General features: G+C 38.3%; 2 protein-coding genes and 1 non-coding gene across 10 annotated transcripts in view; all 3 read left to right on the top strand.

Moving 5' to 3' along the window:
• Nucleotides 1–17,548, top strand: part of RC3H2 (ring finger and CCCH-type domains 2) — a 30,507-nt gene extending 12,959 nt beyond the window's left edge. For 3 of the 5 annotated variants that reach the window (XM_062590696.1, XM_062590697.1, XM_062590700.1), the window contains 16 exons: nt 576–776; nt 1,176–1,308; nt 1,550–1,668; nt 2,058–2,170; nt 2,741–3,049; nt 3,806–4,020; nt 4,683–5,110; nt 5,594–5,764; nt 6,934–7,089; nt 7,840–8,053; nt 8,221–8,305; nt 8,766–8,847; nt 9,244–9,378; nt 9,901–10,008; nt 11,449–11,597; nt 12,201–17,548. In XM_062590696.1, coding sequence (XP_062446680.1) covers nt 576–776; nt 1,176–1,308; nt 1,550–1,668; nt 2,058–2,170; nt 2,741–3,049; nt 3,806–4,020; nt 4,683–5,110; nt 5,594–5,764; nt 6,934–7,089; nt 7,840–8,053; nt 8,221–8,305; nt 8,766–8,847; nt 9,244–9,378; nt 9,901–10,008; nt 11,449–11,597; nt 12,201–12,399 — 2,817 coding nt within the window. In that variant the 3' untranslated portion in view covers nt 12,400–17,548. The remainder of the gene's footprint in view (nt 1–575; nt 777–1,175; nt 1,309–1,549; nt 1,669–2,057; nt 2,171–2,740; nt 3,050–3,805; nt 4,021–4,682; nt 5,111–5,593; nt 5,765–6,933; nt 7,090–7,839; nt 8,054–8,220; nt 8,306–8,765; nt 8,848–9,243; nt 9,379–9,900; nt 10,009–11,448; nt 11,598–12,200) is intronic. The other 2 variants (XM_062590699.1, XM_062590698.1) reach the window with 2 other exon arrangements.
• On the top strand, nt 975–1,081 carry LOC134148844 (small nucleolar RNA SNORD90). The gene has a single exon (XR_009960285.1). It is a non-coding gene; the product is annotated as a small nucleolar RNA SNORD90 (small nucleolar RNA).
• Nucleotides 17,549–17,780: 232 nt separating the features above from the next.
• On the top strand, nt 17,781–26,244 carry PDCL (phosducin like). 4 transcript variants are annotated; one of them, XM_062591049.1, is made up of 6 exons: nt 17,781–17,858; nt 18,455–18,661; nt 19,183–19,226; nt 19,724–19,898; nt 20,944–21,125; nt 22,250–26,244. In XM_062591049.1, exons 4-6 carry the CDS (start codon nt 19,730–19,732, stop codon nt 22,799–22,801), a joined length of 903 nt encoding a protein of 300 aa, XP_062447033.1. In that variant the 5' UTR covers nt 17,781–17,858; nt 18,455–18,661; nt 19,183–19,226; nt 19,724–19,729; the 3' UTR covers nt 22,802–26,244. The 4 variants fall into 4 exon arrangements, with proteins under 4 accessions (XP_062447033.1, XP_062447034.1, XP_062447032.1 ...); XM_062591050.1 differs by having other exon boundaries at nt 17,833–17,858; nt 18,501–18,661; XM_062591048.1 differs by lacking the exon at nt 17,781–17,858 and adding an exon at nt 18,002–18,080.
• Nucleotides 26,245–26,858: the final 614 nt, after the last annotated feature.

The following is a 26,858-nucleotide window of genomic DNA, read 5'->3' as shown; positions in this document are numbered from 1 at the left end:
GAATGAAAAGTTAATTCAGCGGGTATATGATACTACTAATCAAAATGCTAAAATAATGAGACATGTTGCCTTCCTTTAGGACAATGTTGTATATAATCTAAGAGTTTGTTTAGCATTTATAGTGGACTCAGTTAAATATTCTGTTCTTTAAGTGCCAAAATCAAGGGAAAAAAAATCTTCCTTTGTATTATATAAGTCTCTTCTAGCGACTTTCCTGTTTCTTTCAGTCATCTTCTAAGGGCAGCAAAAAAATAGTAGTAGATTTAAACAACAAAATTTTAACTATGTATCAGCTAACTGCTTTGCATCTTCTGTGACTCAAGCAAAACTTACTTTCTTACTTGAAAGTAGTGGAGTTGATACCATAGTTTTGCAAAAGTGATCGTATAAAAACTTGGAAAGCTCGCTGCTCTGCCTGTGTGCATCTAAAGGGATGAGTTTTATGGAGAAAAAAGTATATTCTAAATATGCAAAAGTATACTGATTTTTGCAGTTTGTGCTGTGGATATGTAGCTATCTTTCTGCTGAACTTGGACAGTTTTAAGGAAAGAGTGTTTAAACATTACTTTTTTTAGGTTACAAAAAGGGATGAAGATTCTTCTCTAATGCAACTTAAAGAAGAGTTTCGGAGTTATGAGGCTTTGCGGAGAGAGCATGATGCACAAATTGTTCACATTGCCATGGAAGCAGGACTTCGAATATCACCAGAACAATGGTCTTCCCTTCTTTATGGTGACTTGGCACATAAATCGCACATGCAATCCATTATTGACAAGGTTTGTTAAAGGCAAGGTTTAGCATCGTAGTAGAACTAGATGTGACTATTAAATGATATAATAAAAATCCTAGAACCACTTTAGTTATCTTTCTGTCTTTAATTTTATCAAATATTAATTAAAACTAGGATGAAGGACTCTTCTCCACTATAGTGTAATCTTTACATGAAGACGTTTTGGTTTTCCAGTAGTTAGTCCAGTTGAAATATGTGTCTTATGATGAAGCTTCATAGGGCAGATTCTGAGCTGAGAAATGAAATCTCTCTCCACTGATATTCACTGTATGCTATCTGAAGACACAACTTACTACACCAATTCCTAAATACAGTCAAAAATATCTTAAAACAAGTATGTTTCCAGTTACAGTATGCAACACATTAATGCTCACTTTCTTCTCAGCTCCAATCTCCAGAATCTTTTGCGAAGAGTGTACAAGAATTGACAATTGTCTTGCAGCGCACAGGGGATCCTGCAAACTTAAACAGGCTAAGACCTCATTTAGAACTTCTGGCAAACATAGATCCAAATCCGGGTATGCAAATGAAGCTTTTTAATAGTAATAATCCTTTACATTTTTCATATCTAATCAAGTAAATTGTTAAGGTAACAACCTCTGTTCCTGGTTTCAAAATTCCTTATATTTAACATGAAATATTATAAACCATTCTTCAGGATTCTATCCTTATAGTTGGTGACTTGATGAACTAGAAAAGTTGCTTCTTATACTACTGGAATTACTGACAGATTGAGAAGCCTGTTCTTAATACTTTTAGATGCAGCATCTCCAACATGGGAGCAGCTGGAAAATGCAATGGTGGCTGTAAAGACTGTGGTACATGGACTCGTGGATTTCATTCAGAATTATAGTAGAAAAGGCCATGAAACTCCACAGGTAACTATACTTGATTGTTGTGTGATGTGTTTTGATGTATGTTTAGTAAAACAGCTAACTTATTTTTTTTGAAAAAAAAAAAAAGCTGTTGATTTGAAATTTTTATGGCCTTTTCTGTGAAATAACTGATACGATTGTCTGTAGGATTCATGTTTTGAGAACTTAACGCTTTTGAATCTTGAACACAGCAGAGGTTACTACAGCAAGCTCAGAGTAACATAATACTTAACCCTTCAGCAAGCGACTTCCTTAGTTTGCCAATTAAAGATGCAAAATGTCAAAACATGTCATAGATGCATTTTAAGTGTGTGCGCACATGTATTTTAAGCTTCTCTTTATGCAGAACTTTTATTAGCTTTTTAAGTGGAATGTCTTTTGTGTGTTTTAAGCCACAACCAAATAGCAAATACAAAACAAGTATGTGTCGAGACCTTCGACAGCAAGGGGGATGCCCGAGAGGAACCAACTGTACATTTGCTCATTCTCAGGAAGAGCTTGAAAAGTGAGTATGGGAGGTGTTATGTTTTTCAATTTAAATCCAGGCCATTGAAAATGGCTTCTTCTATGCATGAATCTTTTCTGAAGGATCTGTGAATTCTTTGAATTTGGAACACCTAATGTAAAGTTGAAGGTACAGTAAGGCATGGTCTGTAAATTAATTTCAATCTTACTTTTCTTTATTCCATATGAAGCAAAATTTCCTTTTCTGAAACAAAGTCAAGGCTCAGTGCCTATCATTGATCTGCTATGCCACTCAGAAGAATGATGATTGGATTTTAATTGAATTAGGGAATAAAGTGAGTTCTTTGGCTAATATGTAGTGTATGCGTCCTTAAAGCTGTTTTCACCCAAATCCACTTCCAAAGAACTGCTTAAATGAATCTTGTAAAAGGAAACTGATGCTCTGCTTGCAGATTAAGCTAAATTGTTGAAAATAAGCAGCAATTTAAAACTCCTGAGTGTTGTGTTCCTTTCAATCTCTTCTTTTTTTGTCAGTTTTACAAATACATTGAACTGCGCAGTATGCACTCTGTCATCTCTTTTCTCTCTTTGCACATGTGTTTCTATATAGATACCGACTGAGGAACAAAAAAATCAGTGCAACAGTGAGAACCTTCCCCCTTCTAAATAAAGTTGGCGTAAATAGCACTGTCTCAACCACAACAGGAAACGTAATTTCTGTCATAGGAAGCCCTGAAGCAACAGGGAAGATGGTGCCAAGTACTAATGGAATAGCTAATCTAGAAAGTGGTGTTCCCCAGTTGATTCCTCGCTGTGCAGACACATCCCTCAGAGCTTTGGAGAATGCCAAGAAGGGAGGGAAGGCTGGAGCCAACGGCCAGAACGTGTCTGGATCCCCTACTGAATCTCTACCTGAAAAGTAGGTAAAGCTTTTGTATTATAATGACTGAACGCAACATTTTTGCTTATAGAGTATCATGGCAAACGAGTTTGTGGATGGCAAACAATAGATAATGGATTCTGGTCCTTATTTGTAGTTGTCATTAAAGCTTACTAGGAGCAGAGTTATGCAAGACCTCATACTGCAGCGCAGATGCAGTTTTTCAGAGTCTGTGGATTTAAGTTGTCAGGACCGGTTTCAATTGTCTCAGCTTTTTAAATAATCACAGTAACATAAATAAAGCAATAAATTTGTGCTTGTTTTTTTCCCCACCTGTTCTTAACCTAGTATCTAATTTGATAGTGGTTTATTTAAAAAAAAAATCCACTCAGCGTGGTATTTCTTAGCCACAACAACAGTGTATGTAGTGATTTGTGTCAAGAAAAATCCCTTTATAGTGCTGGAAAGTGTGAGGGTCTCCCTTAGAACTGTTTAGATGCTTCTTTAGAGTATTTAGCCTCAAAACAACTCTTCAAAGCCTTTAATTCTATATCAGAATACACTTACAAGTAGAATGTAAGCTTCTGGGTACATTGTCCTGAGCTTTTGAACTCCCTTAAGAAAGGAAGTCTGTTCTGAGGTTTTAATAGTAACATCAGTTTGGGGCATTAAAAATAAAATTCCAGAGGAAATTACATGACCCAAATTTCCATGTTACATGGGAGTTTACGCTTAGAGATGAGTAACTGAGATAAGTAAATATCTCCTTAATGATTTGTTGGTAATTCTTTTCAGTAAAATTGGTTCTCCACCCAAGACTCCTGTAAGCCAGGCAGCAGCTACCTCAGCTGGCCCTCCTAATATTGGGACAGAAGTGAATTCTGTGCCTCCAAAATCAAGCCCATTTGTTCCGAGAGTACCTGTCTATCCTCCACATTCTGATAATGTTCAATATTTCCAAGACCCCAGAACTCAGCTGTCCTACGAAGTTCCACAGTACCCACAGACCGGTGAGTAAGATAAGCACTGAGTAGTTCAAGTAAGCTCTGAGCATTCCTCTAGATAAATTTGAAATATAAACTATTTCTCAGCACAAAATCAAGTTTATGGCTTTTATTTAAGTGCTTAATATAATGCTAATTGGTTTCATCACCGAGTATAGGGTTATTCAAGCAAACTCTTGTGAGTATGTTCTAGCATTAGGTGGTTCCCAGACTCTCAAAACAAAAGGTAGAGATGTTCAGACAGCTGCCTCTGGGGGAACTAAAAATAAGTTAAGTGTTAAATAATTATTTATAGACCTTTGGAATTGCTGAAATTCATTTTTTTCAGCAATATAGCCTTTTATTTTTAAAGGCAGCTATTTAACTTCATGTATAGAGAAGTAGTACGTAAAATGATTTCAGTAAAATGTGTAGTTATAACATAGTACATCGGAAAATAGAATTTCTCTGCCATTACTCGCAATTGGGTCAAGTTGATAAAGGGTCAGCACTGCCTGTGCAGTTATTGATAGGTGAAACTATGCATCCACAGAGAAATGACACGATTTGTAGAAATGTGTCACTTTACTCTCTGAAGGTATTTATCAACACTGTTTACAGTTCTAGAAGGTGTAAAATTCTGGGTCATTTGTGACCACATTAAATACTCTTTTTTTCCAATTTTCAAGGATATTATCCACCACCTCCAACAGTACCAGCTGGTGTGGCTCCCTGTGTTCCTCGCTTTCTGAGGTCCAATAACGTTCCAGAATCCTCCCTCCCACCTGCTTCCGTGCCATATGCCGATCATTACAGTACGTTTCCCCCTCGAGATCGACTGAATTCTCCGTACCAACCTCCTCCTCCGCAGCCATATGGACCAGTTCCTCCTGTCCCTTCTGGAATGTATGCTCCAGTTTACGACAGCAGGCGCATCTGGCGCCCACAGATGTACCCACGAGATGATATTATTAGGAGCAATTCCTTACCTCCTATGGACGTGATGCACTCATCTGTCTATCAGACATCATTACGTGAGAGATACAACTCTTTGGATGGGTATTACTCTGTGGCTTGCCAACCTCCAAATGAGCAGAGGACTGTGCCTTTACCAAGAGTAAGTGAGAGAGGGAGGAAGGGAAGGTTGTAGGCTTGATTCTAAAGGTCATAACTGGAAACTTGATAAGTAATTAGCGTAGAGCTCTTCTGTTTAGTTGGGGTTATGGTAATCAAAAAATGTGACCTGGGCTTTTGTTTTGTTTCTAACCCTAACAAAATAGGCCTGTAGAACAGATTGTTAACACTCTGAATTAAGACTAGAGCTTCACTGTTTCCAATTCCAGTGCATGTTGCTTTCATTAACTCAACTCTTAAATGTATAATTATCCTACGAAAGACCAACATCTCCAAATCCATGTGAGATTCTTCCAGTGATATCAGTGGAAGGTTACAGAGCTAAGGGAATATGGAGGTCCAAGTGTATATTCTGGCCCAAGCACTGAATCTCTTCTCCTGTCCTTACCCTTTTTTTTCACCCCTCCCAAATATTTACCATTTAAAATATGATAGGATATACAGTCTTATACTTACTATTTACTAGGAGCCTTGTGGTCACTTGAAGACCGGTTATGATGAGCAGTTAAGACGGAAGCCGGAGCAATGGGCACAATACCACACCCAGAAAACTCCTCTCGTATCCTCAACCCTTCCTATGGCAACACCATCTCCAACACCACCGTCTCCTCTCTTCAGTGTAGATTTCAGCACAGAGGTGGGAAGCCAAAGAACTCTTTATTTTCCCTTCCTGGTTCTGTAAGATGACACTTAGTGTTTCCACTAAGGATTTTCTGTCTGCCATCTATTTTTTTATTAAAAAAATTAAAAAGTTAATCTTCTAGCAAAAGGAGAGTGATATCTAATAAAGAATGCATTCAGTCTGGTATTAAGCTGATGCTAGGCGTGATTTCCACTTCTGTTGACAGAAGGTTGAGAAGAAGTGATTTAACTTACCCTTGCTAAAGGATGTGTCATATTATTGAACTTGCATTGTGAACCTCTAGATCTTTATGTAGGAAACAGCTGTTTTCCATTAAGAACCACTTTCCCTTTTATACTCCTAATAGCATTATAACATGATGAATAGACTGAATCAACTGCAAATACTTCTCAAATCTCAGAGAATACATATTCCTCAAAAGGGGCAAAAAGGCATTGGCAGAATATTGTGTACCTACATGACAGTTCAATAAACAAGGACAGAAATTCAACAACAGAAACTGAATATGTGCTTTTGAAGCAAAAAATAAGTCTTGTGACTGTATGTGTCTGTTTTATATACATCCTACAGAATGCGTGGAACAGTGGTTCATAAACTTGTCTTTGCTGTGACTTGACATCTTCCTTTTATAAAAGTGAGATTTTTGACATTATACAGTAATTATTTGGAATATTATACAGTATGATACACTTACGGTGTTATACAGTGATTATTTAGAAGAGTAGGTCTTCCATAGTAGGTATAGCTGAAGTCCCTCATGAGTGTACTCAAGGTATGTCAGGATCATCCCATCTAAATCCTACTTCTGTCTGCCGCTGGTTTCAATATTGAAGGAAAAATTCAGGACGACTTCTCCATTTAATCAGTCCAGGTACTTCTCTCAAGAAACTCACTGCTAACACAGTGGCACTGATTTCAACCTCCATTGTTGGCAGGGCAGGCAGCAAGTTTTAGTGGCAAAGCTTCCCATTCTTTGACAGCAGTCAACTGTACTTGTTTAAAATTTGACTGTGAATGCATTATGCACTTCCTGAGTCAAGTTTTGAACACTGATAGAACTTCTTGATTTGACTTTTGAGATGATTTTATTAGGTAGCAGCAAGTGTCTTTTATTTTGAGACTGAATTCCTTGTTTTTCATATTTACTACTTATTTTTCCATAGTTCTCGGAAAGTGTCAGTGATCTGAGTGGAACTAAATTTGAGGAAGATCATCTCTCCCACTATTCCCCTTGGTCTTGTGGCACTATTGGCTCTTGTATAAATGCTATTGACTCGGAGCCCAAGGATGTGATTGCCAACTCAAATGCTGTTCTGATGGTAGGGCTTTTCTGCCAGTTATCTCCTTAGTGTAATGATACTTATGCTGAAGTGTCTTCTGTTTGTTTAAACAAGCCAGCGTGAACTTTAATTTTGGTTGCCATGTACCTGCAGAGCATCTGTACAAACTATTTCCATAGAATATGGTCTTACTTGGGTAGCAGGCACATTCTCCTTTAATAAACAATTCAGTACAAATAAATTGGGGGTGGGAGGGAGAGCAGTTTATCACCCAACTTTCATGAAAGAATGGACTAATGTAAATACTTAAGAGATCAAGAAAACAGTATGAATCATGAAATACGGATTGGAGTGTAGGTTTTTTTTGGTTTTTGGTTTTGTTTTGTTTTTTGCATAAGCAAGCCTTCATGTTTTTTGGAGGCTTTGTGCTATATAGCATAGCAGATTACAGTCTATGCAACAAGTGTAAGCAAATTCATCCTGTGCCTGTTTAATACTGCCCCCTTCAAATATGGCAAAGGGTACTGAAGGACATAGGACTGTATTCATAAAGCATACTGGACCTTTTTCCAACTAGAAACACTAGCTTGAAAAAGCAATGTTACTTCTTGTAACACTGCTTGTAGGTTTCTAATGGTCGGTTTGCCATTAAAGAGCAGTAGTTAAATCAGTGTCCCAGTTTGGTGCAGATCAGCAGCATTGTATTCAGTAATGATAATGAGAAAGTTATTGGCCATCTGAATAATCCAGCAAATCAGTCACACATCTTTTTCTGTCTCCAAAATCTAGGATTTGGACAGTGGGGATGTCAAACGGAGAGTACATTTATTTGAAACTCAGAGAAGGGCAAAGGAAGAAGATCCAATAATCCCATTTAGTGACGGACCGATCATCTCCAAGTGGGGTGCAATCTCCAGATCATCCCGCACTGGTTATCACACAACAGATCCTATTCAGGCCACTGCTTCCCAAGGAAGTGCTACTAAGCCCATCAGTGTATCAGGTATAAGTACAGGTTTCCTATTTTCAGTATAGCATACTTCACAAGAGCATTTGATCCTTCTTGTGGGTGTTTGCTAGTGATGAAGATGATGGAAAGAATTAAAATATCTGTATATTCCGCTTTATGAATAGAGGGAGAAAATGAATTGTATCTTTAATTTGTTACAGATTATGTTCCTTATGTCAATGCTGTTGATTCAAGGTGGAGTTCCTATGGCACAGATTCCGCTTCATCAGCACGTTACACAGAACGGTATGGACTTTATTTCCGTGTGTGTTTTTTCTTAAGCATTTCCTATAACTTGCTAATCTTAAATTCTGAATGTGGAAAAACGTATGAACCACTTACTAGACCATCTTCATTTTAAAGCTAACAGGTTTTTTCTATCTAGCATAAAGACTTGGAAAAACTGAGTTAAAACTTATGTAGTGTTTAATACCTAATGCAGCTATTAATACTCATTTATTAGCAAAGTTATGCTTGAGAGGCCTAATCAAAGAACTGAAGCTGGATATTGCCAAGCTCTAATGTCAAGATCTATGATCTTGAGTCAGTTCTCAATTTTTTTGCAGCATCTTCCACATATGTAAAATAAGGCTGGCTGGGTTATGTAGTGCCTTGGAGTATGGTGAACAATTATTCAATGATTTAGAGGGCTTGTTTTTAATTCCTGATTTCACCTGCATGATGTAGTATCTACTTTCTCTTAAAGGGACAGATTCATAGTTACAGATTTGTCTGGTCACAGAAAGCATTCCAGCACTGGAGATCTGTTGAGTATTGAATTACAGCAGGTAAGATCAGTTACACCTGTGTAAACTTGTGTAAACTTCTTCTGATGAAGTGATTTTAAAGAAATAATCTCTGTGTAACTTAACAGAACTAACTAGTACAATTGATAAGATCATCAGTAAAAGTTACCTAGACATTAGTACTGCAAACACTTAGTATGATGCATAAGGACTGTTAATGTGACTTATTCCATTGACCTCAGTAAGGCTGTTTTGGGAAAGAGCAATGGGCCTGATAAATGTCAGCAAATCCAGAACAAAATAAATGCTGTATGTTAAACGAATGCACAGATGTACATCTAGAGAGAGGACTGTTCTTTTTGTGAGCTGATTTCTTTTGCCATTTGACAATATATGGTTAAGTGTAGTTGTAGGTAACTGGTATGTTTCTTTCCATAGGCCAAAAGTAATTCATTATTACTTCAGAGAGAGGCGAATGCACTAGCCATGCAACAGAAGTGGAATTCTCTAGATGAAGGCAATCGCCTTAACTTAAATCTTTTAAGCAAGGAAATTGATTTGAGGAATGGTGAGGTAAAGAAGGGGGTGACTGGGATGAAAAATCTTTTGAGATTTTGGGGATGTTTGTGCACACAGACACACGCTCTTAGTTTTAACATTCTTGAATATTTATAATGCATTCTGTACAAGTTAAGTTGTTGCTGTGCTAAGTTACTTCTCTGAGATGAAGTACGTGCACCTGCTGTGATGCTGCTCCAATCCTCCATTTACAAAATGGCAAGAATGTGACCATCTTTCACACAATCCTTGCTCTCTGTTCTAGTGGTAGATATGTTAAATCCTCTGTCAACAGACTACAGAAACTGCCATTCCAATATTCATTTTTCTGTTTCAGTACTTTTAATGTAATCAGATTTTGCTATGTATCCTATCTTGTCTATACCCACAGTTCTATTTGTGTCTAACTAGCTGTTTTGTATCCTAGAAATGTTGTGCCCTAGTTATGTACCTTCTATTTTTGTTTTTAGTACTTGTGTTATATGCAGCTGGTTAAAAGCCTACTTGATACTTAATGTATTTAATTCTTTTTTTCAGACTGATTATAGTGAAGACTGTGGAGATACAAAGCCAGACCGAGACATTGAATTGGAGCTGTCAGCCCTTGATACAGATGAACCTGATGGGCAGAGTGAACAAATAGAAGTAAGTACAGCGAACTGTGTGTCTGAACAAGTCATTGAGTCCTCTCACTAGTTATTCAACAATTTTTAGAGTTTGTCTTTGTAAATTAAGTTTGTTTATATTGATAGCAAAGGCTTTTGGTTTGGGTTTTATACTGAAATTTTCTGGCACTTGTATTGTTTTAACACTAGGGGGTCTCATACTTCTACAGCTCAAAAACTGGCTGTCAGTATTTATTTAGTTTAAAAAAAATCCTACTGTGTTCCTTGTGATGACTTTCAGCTGTTTGCTTTTACTCTTGATAGCATTAAATAATGTGTGTGTGGCAGGGTAAATCTTTCCCTCCCCGCCTTTAGTATTGAAACTATAAGAATAGTTTAAGAATGTTTTACGCTGAAGTTCATTTAAACGTGATCATGTAATTAAATTTTGCGCTCACTTGATTTTTAATAGTCATCTAAATTATTGTAATTCTTTTGTTTTCATTATTACTTCCCAGGCCTGAGATTGTCTCTTTTATATATGTGTATATATATATATATATGTATATATATATATATAAAATAAAAAAAGTACACTTGAAAGAAATAAATGTTCTTATCTTGAACACATTGCATAATACATTCCAGTACTGGCTTCTCTGCTTTTGTTTCTGTTTGTGGTATGTGATGCAGTACTGTAGTATGAATACCTGTGATTTGTCAGTACACTGCAGGGAAACATCTTCAACTTTGGTCTGCCTTTCTGTTCTTAATTTTTGAAACAGTTCACATGGTGTTTGCCACTTTAATGTCTTGTCTTAGAACCTTTTTCCCCCTCCACTGACCCGTATACTACTGTTGTCTTTCACTGCCATCTTTTAATAATTGGGTTCTCCTTTTTGATGCTGTTTGAAAAGGAATGTGAAGGGAATTTGGAAGCTACGTTCCCTGCCTCTCACCTAAACTATTGTGTCCCTCTCAAATTTTAACACAGAAACAGAACAGGGTGCCTAAGCTCCTTGGATTCTCTGGACTTTCCAACAGTTGCTCAGTGTGAAATCTAGATAAGATTTATGATCTCTTCCGGAATTTGTCTCTCCTTATCTTTATAGTTGCAAAAGCTGGAGATGCTCAAAGCACTTCTGAAATGCCTGATGAAAATGGCATATATGCTGCTAGGGAGCTTCTTGAAAAAGTTCCAGTTGAATTTCAGTCATGTTTGGAATTCATGGTTTATATCAGATTACTTTAAAAATTAATTTAAAGTAATCTGTGATAATATAATAGACAAAAGTAAAAAGTGATAAGCGTTTCTGTAGTAAAATGTGATACATTCCAGTGGTATGAAATTAAAAATGATTGAGGAGTCTTATGAAAAGACAACTCCTGTTTCCATCAATCCTGTGTAGTGAAACATAATGGGAAAATCTAAAGTTGATAGTAGCAATGTTGATGGACTTTTTCTCCTTTTCTCCTGTAGGAGATTCTGGATATACAGCTAGGTATTAGTTCTCAAGATGATCAGCTGCTCAATGGAACAACTGTAGAGAATGGGCATCCGCTAAAGCAGCACCAGAAAGAATCTATGGAACAGAAGAGACAAAGTTTAGGTGAAGACCTTGTGATTCTGTGAGTGTTAGACAAAACAGCAGTGTCTGCCAGTGTTAGACAAAACAGCAGCATCAGAATAGTTGAAGCACGATTTTTTAAGGATGAACTACGTACCTACTCAGATTTGGATTAGACGTCTGCATTGTGTATACATGATGAAGTGAGAAGGGATCGTTAAGGAACGGAATTAGTTCACAAGTCACAGGACCATATCATTTTTCATGTGCATTGTTGTAATCTAATATATACTGAAACATGTCACAGCTGTTAAATACTTTTCACATATTCGGTAAACAAAACGCAGAAGTATTTTTATAGTTATAGAAAATCAAGGAAAGTTTCAAAGGTTAAATGCCTGACTATTTGCACACATCTCCATAGGTAATGTTGGTAATTTTGAAAAAATACACTGTTTTAGGTGTATGTAGTCTATAGTTATATAATGCAGCCTTTGAAAATTGGGCAGGCTGCATTTAATGTCTTGAACATACTCTTCCATAGTAAGATGTTTTGCTTCTTGCTAAAAAGTAGTTTGTCATGTTTGTTTAATGCACACGATTCAGTTCCCGATACTTGCATATATGCTTGTTTAATATTTGTGTAACTTATTTTTCTCCTCAGGGAGGAGCAGAAAACAATCCTGCCCGTAACTTCTTGCTTCAGTCAGCCGATCACAACATCTGTTAGCAATGCAAGCTGCCTGCCCATCAGCACATCAGTCAGTGTTGGCAGCCTCATTTTGAAAACTGCTCACATTATGTCTGAGGATAAAAATGACTTTTTAAAGCCTGTTGCAAATGGCAGGATGGTTAACAGCTGAAAGGCATTCATCTTTCCAGCTTGTGACCACACCATGGAAGCATTTACACTAGCTTTTTATATATATAATATATATTATATAATGTATATTTTTTTTAAAAAAATAATATTGGGGTCATGCATTTCCTGTGGACTCTTTGATACTTCAAGCCCCTCTCGCATTAGCATTCTGAAGAAAAAAAAAAAACTTACTTTATTAGGGTAAGGCGTTCATGTTCCACAAACGAATGGAATTTGGACACTGTTTTACCTAAGCTTAAAGCAGCTTTTTATGAGTTTGTAGCAATCCGGTGCGGTATCTGAGCCATTCTTGTTTAAAATGGCTTCTGTAGAAAACTAACAACTCAGTTATTTAAACTAGCAGGATCCTACAATGATACATCTAGTGAAAGGAAAACTAACTTATTTGTTTCTATTTTGTTTCATGAGAGAGGAACTTGTGTCTTGTTGCAGCTGCTTTTTCTTTAGTTGTGGAACTTTGCATGGAGTATTGTTTCCTGTTTGAAGACTGAGAGGTGGGGATTTGGACTTGAGACTTTTACAGGGTTAACACGCCGTTAGCTTTGCACTGCTGCATTATTTGGAGGTCTGTGGTGCAGTGCTTTGCTGTAGCTTTTTATTTCCTTATTTTCCCCAATTTCTGCTTTAGTATTGTTGATATACATACATACATAGGCTACTTGTCAAAGTAAAGTTATTAAACCAAGTGCCTAAGTCCTCCAGCTAACATACTAGGGATTGATTTCCCCAAGTTAGACATGAAACAACTTTAAACCATTTTGAGAGGTTACGCACTAATGTAACAGCAATTTTGTTTTTTATATTAACAGTTTTCAATTTGCAGATTATAGAATCCAGATGACTTGGCAAAAAGTATCAGGTGCTCTTGGCTTTCCTTTGAAAACCCTGTATGTAGTGTTTGCACTGACTAACAAGATGGTATTGCTGTTTTTTGTACTGTTTTGTTTTTAATTTAAATATTGGAACTCTAAGGCAGTTGTATTACCTTTGTTAAATGTTGTTAAAAATAATTTTGTATTCAGGTTTAATTTTGCTTGTTCAATGGCAACTTATTTTCAAAGACCTTGAAAATACAATAATATAGCATTATCTGACCTTCAGAGTATTGAAAAGTGTATGAATTTATGCCCTGTTAAGATGTGACTGAAAAATCATATTAGACATGTCAATGAAAAATAGGTTTTCGTAAATATACACAAACCAGAGCCCTGGGCATATTTTTAGGAAGCTTAAAAATCCATCTTTTTTTAAGAAAGCAGGATTCTCCCTCCTGATTATTACTTTTTTTTTTGTCCTATTCCTTTTCTTTGTGACAAGTTTTACATTTTTTTTTGTGTTTTTATTAACTTCTGTGAAGTTGTTTACTCTGAAATTTGTACTGGAATATTTTAAGCCAAGCTGATCTTTCACCAGGTGTACTGCATGTAAGGGCTTTTCCTGCTAGCAAAATGCTTAAAGAGGATCATGTTACTGGTCGTCTGAGTTGTTATTTTACAAAATCACAGCTATGTGGTCGGGTAAGATTTTGATAACTGTTTTGTGCACGTTTCTGAGGGGTGGGGGTTGGCATTTCCCTGAGGGTTTCTGATTAGACTAAGTAAATATTGGTGTTTGATATCTCTCCTAAAGAAACCTGTCCATGAAATAATTATGTTGTAAATATACCTGAAAATCCAAGGGTTAGTTTTGATATTCTGATGTCAGTATGGAAGATCTTACACATCTATTTAATGCTCAAATGTAAAGGAATGTATGTAGAAGAACAGTCAAGTAGTCTTTTCCTAGTTTCCTTTGGCTGTTGCTGTACCTTCCTATATAGCCAGTGCCACCTCATAGCTAGGATTAGACTGGTATGTTGTTTCACTTGCAACTCTCAAAGTGAACAGATACAAGAACCAGACCACCTTTGTCACCTTAACTTATTTCCTGTTGATGTTAACTTTAACTTAGACATAAATATGATTGTTGTATATTTTATACCTAGACCATTCTGTAAATATGAATTTATATTACTTTTGAAATGCTTCTGAGATAATATTATTTGCTGTACAATGTAATTCCAAAATAGATATGCAAACAAGTATGTCTCTTTCACGGATATTTAAACCAGTGAGATCTTCCATGTTGAAGGTGATGTAATTTTTTTAAAAAGATTTTTAAATTTTAAATTGCTATTTTGTTACAAAAATAGAGAAAATATAAAAGTTTGAGAAGTCCTTATTTGCCCTCAGGGAAAGAGCCCTCTGTGCACCAGAACTCCACAGAACATCTTCAGCATGATCTGAGGGTGAATATATACTACATAAATTGATTGTGTATTTACCTTTTTAATTTTTAAATTGCAGTTTTAAAAACTTGGTTGTGCTCTGCTGGAGGGGGGATTGGGATAAGCTGCTTACACACATTTGCCTGTTTGTCCAGTGAAATGACATAAGCCTAACATATTCCTGCCAACCTTATTGGCGTATTTAAGAACAAATGTATTTATATACTCTTGTCTGCAGCAGGAGGTCCCATGATTATAACAGTTCACTAGGATGACCATACACTTCATATGGAAAGTTGGCTCTTAGATGAGGCTAGGGTTTTTTTGTTGTTATTGAATTTTTAATATATAGAATGACAGGCAAAAGAATTATTTAGGGGGATTTAATAGCATGCCAGCTTTGTCTTACAGTTTTAACACTGATTGTGTGATTTTTTTTTTATTATTATTATTTTTTTTTGCCATGAAACTATGCCCTCCAGTGCCCTGAGAAGTAGAAGCTACAGGTGGGAACCTAATTCTGGCTTTCTTTGAAGTTTCATTCCTTGACCCTAAACAAACAAGTATGTATTCGTTTATCTAGTTGCAAATCAGGTGCCTTTGGGCTATGGAAGGGCTTACTTTCTGACACTGACATAGTGACTAATCTTCATGCATAATAGCAGTGATTCCCAGTGATTTTTTGGGCTAATTTACTTTGCTGTCAGAAAAAGGCCCATAGCAGATTGGGGAGAAGAGATTGGCTCTTTAGCTTTGCTTGGGCAAGCATTTTGGATTGTTTATTTTTCCCCCACTAGGGGTACAGCAGGGATTTCACATGCAAGAGATACAGGAATTATTAGTATCTAAGTTAATTGTGTTGCCTCACTACCTGGATTCATTCCTTGTTTTGCCTCATTTCCCACATAGGTCTTAATAGAGACTAATGCTTGTGCTGGGAGAATGCTTGTGTGAGAAAGTAACTATCTGTACAATCTTAACATATAATTTATAGCAGAGTGATTACCCTGCTACTGATATTTCGTTCCTGTAAACAGGTGACAAGAAATGAATCTTACTGTTTATGCAGATTTTGCATTGTAGAATGTATACTAGACCCTTCAAAGGAAAGGTTAGACTCTTTGCAAAGCAAACTGGCGTTGGTTCTTGGTAGTCTAGTGCAGGGACACTAAGTCTGACACTTAAAGGCAGTTGTATGCAGCTGATTGTGTTAAATAAGCTCTTACTTGCTCTTTGTAGAAATCTAATTTGGAAGGTTTTAGTGCTTTGATAACACGACTGAAATTTTAATTTATCCTGTACTCAAGAGCTGAATGCTGTTCTTGTATAATAGTGTACTAGGCTGGATGAGGTACAAAATAAATAATGCACAGTGATCAGAAAGAGCTGAGGAAGAAATGCTTAAAAATAACTTTTATCTAAACTCAAGAATAGTTTCAAACATTGCTTTTGTTTTGCTTTTTTTTTAAAGCACAATTTGTCAAGCTGTACCTGTTGCTGTATGTAAACACTGTATGCCAGCAGCTCCTTGATCATATTTGTGAACAGATTTTTCATTATTACTAGACTGTTACTAAAGGAAGATGTTGAATTTGTAACAAAATGAGAAATGATTCAGTTTATCTATACTATGTAAAAATCCATTCTTTGTAGTTTAATCCCTTTTGTTAGGAAATTCCCTCTTATTGAGGGACCTCTTCTGCAAGCAGAACACAATAAATGTGCTTTTTAAATGACCCAATTTTTCCAGTATAAATGAACAGCTGACTTTGGCAGTAGTTGTTACTGTGTATCTCTTTGCTGGCAAGGGAGCACAAGAAAAAAGAAAGTGTCAGTGACCTAAAATGAATCCAAAGGATCAAAATTCCCCATACCCAAATATAAAACTGTACCCCATTATTTAAGGGAAAAAAGTTTATGGAAGCTTTTAATCAAGAGTCTGCTGTAAAAGTTGAAATAAACCACAGCCTGGCTGCATTTATTACTGCCAAAAGCCAAGGTCATTTGCACATAGCCCATCAGTTTCTCCAGAGTAGATCTCAGTTAATCCAAGGCATGGAAATGCATGCATTTTCTTAGCTGGGCAAACAAGTACATTTTACGGTAGTTGTGATACAACACACGTGGCTTTTATTTGTACTGCACATACCCACTGTACAGCCACTCAGAAGTATTGTGGTTAGCTTGCAGCATCTGCTGTCCGCATTTATACTGTTTACTGCGTATTCTTTTCCCTGGAAGTTTTAAAGAAAATTTTTTTTCTTGTTGCATTGATTACATTTTATAAATTTGCTTAGCTGGAAAGTTTGGGAAAAGAGGCCTGTTTGTCAATTGTACAACCGATTGTGAAGCTCTAGTGTGAATATTTTTACGTCTGTATTAGACATTTTCTTTGCAAATCTATTGTTCGATTGAAATGTAAATGAAATAAAAGATGGTGTACACCCATCATGTATAAAGCAGGCACCATCGCTACGATGGATTTAATGCTCATTTTTATGGCGCATTCTCAGCTTCTATTTAAAACTATAATTTAAAAAAAATCTGTAAAATGAAAGGGGGGAATATATGGGGGAATAAATTCTATTCCGTTTATTTCGGTTTTGGATTCCCAGGTCGTGATGTTTCCCTTTGTGTTAGACGTAGGCGGCCGGGCCGGGGCGGGCGCCGTGTGGCGACGCCGCCCCGCGGGTGAATACTGTGCGTGTTTGCTGTAGCACTGAAGTGAAGAGGTATTAGCTTTTTTTGGCTGGTCACAGAGTAGAGCATCATGGTTTTTCAGTGTTTGAGAGAATCGATGGAAGAAGTTTGCAGTATTTGACATGTATTTGCATGCACGAATAAAATTATTTGTCCACCTTAACCGCCTGTGGTGCGTTCAACCCTCTCCGCCGCCAACGGCTGCCCGCGGCTGCCGGGGGGAACCATTCGTGGGGAGGGGGAGGAGCTAGCAGCGGGGCTGGGTTGTTGGTTCAGTGGCCGGGGGCAGGGCTACACACACGTGCCCCCCACCCCCCCCACCCCCCCCCCGCCGTGGTTGCGCCCGCAGCGCCGCGCGGTGGCGCCCGCGGCCGGCGCCATTTCGCGATGGTGAGTGGAGGGAGGCGGGCTGCGCCCTCCCTTCCCGCCCTGCCCTGCGCGGCGGCCCGGAAGGCGGCGGCGGCGGCGGGCGGGTGAGCAGCGGGGCGGGAGCGGCGGCCGGGGAGGGGGCCGGGATGGGGCGGGCGGGAGGCGCCTCAGCGCCGCGGCCCAGCTCCGGGGGCGCTGGGCGGTGTCGGCGGCCGGCCGGTACCGGCGGGGGGGGGGGGCGCCTGAGCGGCGGTCTGCGCTGGTCGCTGCGCGTTTTCTGCCGGCCTGGGCCGTGTGGCAGCGGGTTGTGACGGGAGGTGTCTCCGGTACGTGAAATCACGGCGCCCTGCAGCGCTCTGAGACGTAGCCTCGGTAATCCCGTGCCGCTGCCTGTTACCCCGAGCCATCTGGCTGTCCCCTCGATAATCCGAGTAATCTGCTTTCCACTCCTGCTAATGGTTGGCAGAAAAAAACGGGAAAGGCCTGCTTTATCCTCAGGGTGCTCTGCGTGCCTCTGTGAAATGCGTGTTAACGGGGCTTGTAGGCTTCTGCTGAGTTTAAGTGCGAGCCCAAATCAGCTGGCGGTCATCTTTTTTTCTTTTTCCTTTCAAATATTTTTTTTCTGGACCCTTTAGAGGTAGTTTATGGATTGCAGGTGAAGAGCCACATATCTGACCTTAGCGGTACTCCTTTTCTACAGCTTCCCTTACCTCAAGAAGGGAAAATAATTCTCACATGTTCATCAGCCTCATCAGGGTAAGATCTGCTCTTCCAGAGGATTGTGGTGGAAGGAGCCGGTGGAGAGAGATCCCCGAACCCTTTAAGGGCTTCTGTGGTTGTTCGGCTTTTCGTCACTGGGAAACATTGGACGTTTCTGCTCTACTGATGCGAGAGGCTTTTAAAGTCTGTAAGTGCTGATACTGCCGATTACCTTCAGAGCATGCACTGGGACTCAGCTGCTGTCGGTCTGTTTCACAGATGATACTTGAATAAGGAAAATACATAGGGCAGAAGCGAGCATCTTGTGATTAGTTTATTGGTGTGTCAGTGTCTAACTTGCGATGTTGTCCACGCAAATACTGCTGATTTCTGTGAAGATGTCCGACATAGGCCATAGACAGATGAAAAGAACATAGATATAAAGTTCTTTCTTTTCATATGTTGTTTCTAAGCCTGCAGGTGATATTCATTAAATTGTAGCAGTGTCTGTATGAAGCATTCATATGCTGTGTCTCAGTATTTGAAGGTGTTTTCTGTGTTTGAGCGTGATCTTTTATTAAAAACAGCAAACAGCTGCACTTCTTTTAACTTCTTTTCTCTTGCATGTGTTTTATTTTTTAAATGTGCAAACAGAGTTTTCACAATAGCTTTTGTGAGAACCTCTGACAATTTTGAAGTTGGCTATAATCTGATTTTTTTTTCTTCCAGGTTTTGTTAGAAGCTTATTTCTGAAAGAATAAAAAGGAATAAAGGTCAGAACATTTTAATTTAATTGATTGCATTGATTGTTGTTAAAATAATGCAAATAATACTGGAAACTGAAATTTACATAACTGGGGAAGTCAGCCTGGCAGAGTGGTGTGAGAGAGGCTGCTGAGACTTCTGAATTGTTGTTTGGAAAACTCATTCCCGGTGGAAAAAAATATTTCCATGTATGCTAAAGTGTATTTTAGTGCAGAAACAACTTTTCTAGTGGTGAGTTTTTCAGTAGTGAACCTTAAAACAGAATTTTATTTGTACAGTTTCTTAACCTAAGTATATTTGAAAGTACAACTAAACAACAGTGTGGATGGTCAATTTCTTTGAGAATTAATGTTTGATAATGGACCATAAACTGTTCTTCTGTAGCCAAAAAAAAAAAAGCTCTCGTGAAATAAAGGACTAACTATCACCACACATTTAAAATTGTGTCACTTGTCGCATATATGAAGAAGAGAGACACTGTCTGTTTTGTTAATTTATTTTTTAGAACACAATGACTACTTTAGATGATAAACTGCTTGGTGAGAAGCTCCAGTATTATTACAGCAGTAGTGAGGGTGAGGATGAAGACAGTGAGAAAGAAGACAAAGATGGGGAGAGCATCCTTCCTGAAAGCGTTGGAGAAGTAGAGCTTAGCAGTGATGGCAGTGCCATCAATACAGGTACTGTCAGGTCAAATTAATTGTTCTAAAAATATGTTATTTGTTGTAATATTCATGTTGTTTTCTATAATCTCTTTTTTTGTAATAAACATCCTATTTTCATCTATGTTTGAGCCAGAGATTAATCATTTCTTGGCTGTAGTCTAACCTTATTTTTAAAATCCTGTTCTTTGTTTGACTTCTCTGAGGGATTTCAGCTCTACATCTGAAAGAGTTTGGCTTTGCGTACTAAACAGATTCAGTGGAGCTGGGACACAGCTGACAAACTATAAAAATCTTTCCTGTAAGCCAGACAGTTAACTACCAACAGTCCTAATGTAACAGATGTAGGTGCTGAAAGAGTAGGAGTTGACAGAAGGTGGCCAGATGGCGTTTTCTGTTGCGATAGTTAGAGTCACAGTACTGGACTATATGGACCATTAGTGTGATCTAGAGGGCATCTCTTAAGTTTTTATGACATGATGACCATCTGTATATTATGGTTTCTCTAAGAGTGATGAAAAATCTTCCTGCATGTGTTCCATCTTTTACTTGGGAAGAGTTATAGTACTATAACTGGCACATCTTAAGAGGACTTGAAAAAGTAACTCTTTCTACTGGGCCCCAGCAGCAAGGTAATAGCAAGGTGAAATCTGTAAGAACCATCATAGAATTAATTTCTGTACAGGAGCATAGACAAACTTAATTCACAGATGATTCCCCATCATATGATTTTGTTCTTATGAAAACTCATGCTAGCAACAGGGGAGTTCTTGCTTGCCAGTGGTTCTATTTCTAGAGCACAAATCTTTAGAACAGCCTTTGGGACATATGTGAGAATAGCCCAGTTAGATAAGCTTTAATTTTACACAGACAAGAAAACAGATAGTAGTTCAAGGACTTTTAAATGCCAAGTTATTCCTTTTTGTTTTGTTTTGCTACAACATTTTGTACAGTACACAAAAAGTTTATGAGGAGGCCAGTGTTTTACTGATGACTAACATTTTAAACAGCAGATACAATTTTGTTACTCTTTTGTACTAAGTACCTGTGTATTTCATTTCAGGTCCAAAGGGAGTCATCAATGATTGGCGAAGATTTAAACAATTGGAGACAGAACAGCGACAGGAGCAGCGCAGAGAAATGGAACGACTCATAAAAAAGTTGTCTATGACATGTAGATCTCACTTGGATGAAGAAGCTGATAAGCAGAAGCAGAAGGAGCTTCAGGAAAAAATAAATGGAAAGGTAACATGGCACAAAGATGCCACTTGAATGTTTAACATTTTTTTTGTTTCATGATTTGCATATGTGAAGTATGATTTGCATGCATATGGAGATAGGAATCCTTGTTCTGTCAGGAGATAATATATTATCTTTTTTGAGTGAATGGGAGCATAGTATAAGAGGTACATTATTTGCTAAGTGTTGTCAAGTTTAATTAATTCACATCTGAGTGATGTTTTAGGGACACTATGTTTGCCCATATTAAGAGATGCCTGATTACTGAAGAAGTCCAAATACTTTTCCTATATCTCTCATATCTCTATCAAATAAGTCAAACTTCTGGAAGTTACACAGCAAACCTCTCAGATTATGGTTGCATGAAACATGAATTCAGGAGTCCTTACTGATTTCAGTATGTAGTAAGTAGATGTTGAGAATTTAGCTTTGCTGTCAGAATGACTTTACACTCCAGAGAGATTGTTGGAAACAGTGAAAGATTTTAATCACCTTGACTATATAACTAACTCTTACAGTTCTAGTCAGAAGTTGTGAATTTGGCACATGATGTACCTTGTTTTCAGATGGCAAAAGTTGGCCACACTGTCCTGTAACTTGAGTGATGCAAATATACCTAGTGAAGCAGGTGAACAGATATGAAATGCATAAAATCCTGTTAACTTTAGTTCTGCAGACAATATTGTGTGTTTGTTTTGCCAAAAAATTGATTAATGAGAAATTAAATGAAAAAGTTGATGTAAAACAAGCTAGCTGTTTGACAGTTTGGGCTTACATCAGGCACAGTATCCAAACCAATGCTGATAGCTTAGTGAAATCACACAGCACCATTAACCTGGATTAAAGTGAGAGTACTTGCGTTATTAGTGCAGCCTGTAGAAACTAGAATACCCAGGGCTGAAATCACGGTTCCCACTGGATTTGGTTTGTGATTGGATCAAAATGGAATGTAATATATAGAGGGTGCTCCAGCCTTCATAGGCTGTACTTTTCTGTTATTAAAGATGAGTGACCCACATTAATCCTCTTGATTTAAATTCTGATTATGTAAGTGACCCATACAGCAATGCAGATCTTTTCTTTCCTTTCCTTTTCTTTTCTTTATCACGTATCTTTGTATGTATTTTTAGATGACATTGCAAGAATATAACATGATTCACAATGATGAAGATGATGAGGAATTTTTACAGCGATACAGGAAACAGCGAATGGAAGAGATGAGACAGCAGTTATACAGTGGGCAGCAATTTAAACAGGTTTTTGAGATTACCAGTGGGGAAGCATTTTTGGACACGGTTGATAAAGAACATAAGAGCACACTGATCATGATCCATATTTATGAAGATGATATCCCTGGTACTGAGTCTCTGAACGGCTGTATGATCTGCCTGGCTGCTGAGTATCCAACAGTTAAATTTTGCCGAGTAAAAAGTTCGCTTATTGGTGCCAGCACTCGCTTTACTAATAACGCTCTGCCAGCTTTGCTGATCTATAAGGCAGGTGAGCTCATTGGCAATTTTGTGCGAATCACTGACCAGCTTGGGGAAGATTTTTTTGCTGTAGATCTGGAAGCTTTTTTGCAGGAGTGTGGTCTGCTTCCAGAAAAAGACCTAGTGCTTCTGACTTCTATACGTAATCCATCTGCGTGTTACAGTGAAGACAGCGATCTGGAAATAGACTGAATCAATTATACCAAGGGGCCAGTAGGTTTAGCAGTACTGTGGGTTGCTCTTGTGTTAGAGATTGTTCTCTCTTTTTCTTTGTGTTGATATGTTATTCTTCTCCTCCATGCACTTTGACTTTTGCTCATTAAAACTTTGTTAAGGATAACGTAAGGCATTCCTAACATTTTCCTAAATTAATTTAATAAAGTGTACACTAAAACTGTCTATCTTTTATGCAATTCAAATGTATTTTACTAAATGTGAAGTTATAATTCAGCAAATGTAGTGAATTGTGTATTATGTTGTCCTCTCCATTCTCCAGATCCCTAGATTTTTCTAAGCATTTTTATCTCAGATTGGCTATGTATGGTCAGTCTCCTTAAGGTTTAGTGAAGCAGCATATGTGAATACCAGTTGAGATCAAGATGTGGTACCTACTGACTAAGACAAGAATTAAGACCACAAATTTAGTAGTTCTTAAGCATTCAAGACTCTTAATAATCTGGAGCTGAACTACTGCCAGTAAGTTAAGAGTACAAGATCCCATCTTCCATTCCTTGATTTTGTAGACCCCTTCTTGGCAGCACTGTTATAGCTGTTGTTATTGTTCATTTCTCACTTACAAATAACCAGAGCTCCTGACATCCTGAAAATTACTTTTTGGTTGGAGAGTTTTTTTCTTTCCTTTGTCTTGCCCAAGACTTAAATGAGGAAAATCTTTCTTCAGTTACAGTTCTTAATACATTCTTGGGCTTTTAAAATACCCACCCTTAGAGTTCGTAGTACGTACCCAAGCAGAAAATTATTTTTGCTTCTTAAGAGGGGGAGACCATCTCTAAAAGCAGTCTGTAAAGAGCTCTAACGTGTGTGCTGAATAGCATCAAGGAAAATTTTGTTGGCAAACTGGTGAATTGGGACCTGATAGCATCAGAATATCACATATTTGTAATATTCTCTAAAACTATTAAGTCAGTGCTAAAATTCATTTTTGTCTGCCTTCATATTACCTGCTTCAGGTGAGTTGTGAGATGTATTTTGAATATTAATAACCTCCTGGACCTGACAGATAACTGAAAGGCTTTGTGGGGAATCAGCCTTGAGCCAGTAAATAGACTGGATCACTAATACAAGAGTTCAGTAGCGGGCCCCTTTTTTCACAGCTGATGCCTTGTTTGAAGCTCGGTATCTAGTTCCTGCACAGAATATTCACCTGAATCAAAAATGTCATTATCCTGTTTTTCTCTGGTGCCAGCTCTTTGGGAGTCTATTTTTGTGCAGTACATCAGTGGAGTTCACTAAACACAGAAAAAAATCTTGTAGGGTGGGAGTGAAACCTCTGAGGAGATCTTGCAGTTTTTTCCTCTGTCTTTTGTTACAAAGAACAAAAGCCGTTTTAAAAGCATCGCCACTGCTGTTTTAGTTGCCCAGCAACCTGGGTCCAAAAGTTCTCCTCTTTCCCCAAAACAGGGTGGCTCCCACTTCAGGAAACAGAAAAAAGGCATGTAGCGTTGGCTGAGCCCGTTTGTTTCTTCATGATCATTATGGCTGCTGAATGCTACAGCTGTAAATTACGCTTCCCTCCTGCAGCATCTTTGTCATAATCATTTGTCATTGATCGCACCTTTGTTAAAGCGTTTTTGTTTGTGCTCTACTTACTTCATAAATCAGATCATAGTATAGGGAAGTAAGTTTCAGGATTCCTAATGTATTATAGTTCCCTCTGCTTCCACCAAATCTTGTACTACACTGATGTAAGATATCCTGAGTAGCATTAGAAACCATTAGCAATTTATAGTGAAGATGTACATTAAAACCTATGATGATGCTGAGCGAGGCAAAGGCTTTACAGGTCAGATTATGGTGTGGCTGATTTAGAGTACCTAGCACAAATGAGCATGTGGAATATATGCACTTCATGCTTAGCTATTACCGAGTTCTGTCTCTTACATATTTAAACTGTTAATACAACATGTTTACTTTCTCTTGCATTACTTACTTTGCTTGCTATTTTTTAATTTTGAGGAAAATAGACTATAGTTACCTAAATATGTTACCCAATTTAATGTCATGTCTAATGATTAAACTTAATGGCAAGTTTTGTGTAAGGCACTTGGGAACACTGGGAAGAAATGCAAATGTCTATGTAAGCATTAGATTCATAGTAAGCCTATATCTTAGGATAGAAAAGGAAGAGTTGCCTCTAATTATATCTATTTGAACTGTGTTTTAAAAAGTAGTATAAGCATGAAGGTAACTTGTAATTAAAAATTACTGTATTGACACAAGTTGTAGCTATTTTAAGGAAACTGGAAGAAAACCAGACTTTAAATGTTCTAAGAGATTATTTCTTTCCATCTCAGAATTGCAGAAAAGAGCATGAAAGTTAAATGAAATTAAATCATTGAGCATGGGTATCAGCATTTTTAAGGGAAAAAAAATCAAAGTAGCTGTAATTCATATTCAGGCTGAGGTACAGTGAAGTCTGCTGTGCAGACAGGGTGCATATTAGCATCATAATAAAACCTGGCTTGGAGGAGGGCGAGTGGGGAGAGTTGACTGCTTGAATTGCTTTGAAGTTTTATGTTTATAAAGTGCTTTTTTCCCTGCATGGTTGCAAAGCTGTAATAGAATCAAAACTTCTCCTGCTGCTCTGTGTCATCTGTGTCAGGTGGCCTGCAGCAAGGTGACCCCCTGGTTATTAATATATGATGCTAAGGTGTACAGTAGATGTTTGACAGGGCCAATAGCCAAAAAAAATAAAGGAGGGGGGGAGGGAAGAACATCCAAATTCAATTAATCATTGATCTGGAAGAACATAATAACCAGAAGGGAGAGAAGGGTAGAGCGAAGATGTGTTACGATGCTGTTTCTCTCAACACAGCACAGACGCGAGGAGTTGTTGCAGGTCTGCCGCGGCGAAGCATCACTGCCCATGCTGGGCAGAGCTGCTGTTGCTTTTGTCTGTGAGTGAAGTTAAATTCTTCCAAACTGACCAACTAGTAATTGTGCCCTAAGGAAAAGCAGAATTCTTAACGTGCATTAAAAAATACACTAAAAATAATTTTAGGATAAGTTAGTTATGAGTTTGTTAGTGTCTGATCCCTGCTCAGTCAGTACAAATGAAAACTACAACTCTTAGTAAGGTTGTGTCTGTACATGTGGTGGTCAAAGGGCTAAAGTCTGCTTTATTTGTCTAATTTAAGATGTAGTCTGATGAGTGGATTATGAATTAGGTTATATCTATAATGTGTATGAGGACTGAAATGAAATTGTATGAACACCTGCATAAAATAAAACTGTTCTGAAACATCCAGCTTGGCACAGAGAGAGTTGGGTTTTCAGTTCGATTCAGGTGTCTTCCCCAAAGCTGTTTTATTCTGTTGCTGTCAAAATGTCATTTAAACTGATGCATTCCGAAATGGCTTGGTTTTGAATAAAGGTTGCTTTTCAGTTTTGTGAAAGATGTTTCTTCTAGCTTTTCTGGCACGGAGGCTTCCCTAGCACCTGACACTGCTCTTTGCAGAACCCCGCTGGCCTGCGGTAGGGCTTGCTCGGTCCTGTGAAGGGCTCTGCTACGGCAGCAGCCGTCAACCGCGATTACTGAAGTGTCTTGTGTGCTCAAATATTTTGTCCCTAGTGCCGGACCTTACACTGACTCGACCCAGAAGCGTTCTGCATGCTGGCAGGCAGGAGCTGAAGCTCGGAAAGGTGATTTGCCTGGACTTTTTCCCTGGTGGTTAAGCAGCAGCTCACGGAGCTTCCCCAGAAGGGGTTTCTGTCTGCTGGGAAGCCCCAGCCTTGGTTGGGTGGTTGCGGCAGCCTTGGCTTGGTGGTGCAGCAGTGGAGCCCGCCCTGCTTTCTCCTGCACGTGGATCTACCAGGGTCCCAGGCAGCAAACGGTAAGAAGGAGCACCCAGAGGCAGCGCTGGGGTCTGAAGCTGGACCAGTATCAGCATGTGAGTTCCTGTGCCTCAGTGTCTCAGCTGTTCCTTCTCCCACTCCCTCCCGGGCGACAGTGAGACCGGCAGGCACATGCTGAGACTGGTCTGAGATACAAACAGTGCTTGTGAAAAGC

This window comes from Rhea pennata, chromosome 18, assembly GCF_028389875.1.
Source record: "Rhea pennata isolate bPtePen1 chromosome 18, bPtePen1.pri, whole genome shotgun sequence".
Classification (NCBI taxonomy): domain Eukaryota; kingdom Metazoa; phylum Chordata; class Aves; order Rheiformes; family Rheidae; genus Rhea; species Rhea pennata.
The sequence above is the reverse complement of the archived record's forward strand: the minus strand, read 5'-3'. Positions and strand labels throughout refer to the sequence as shown.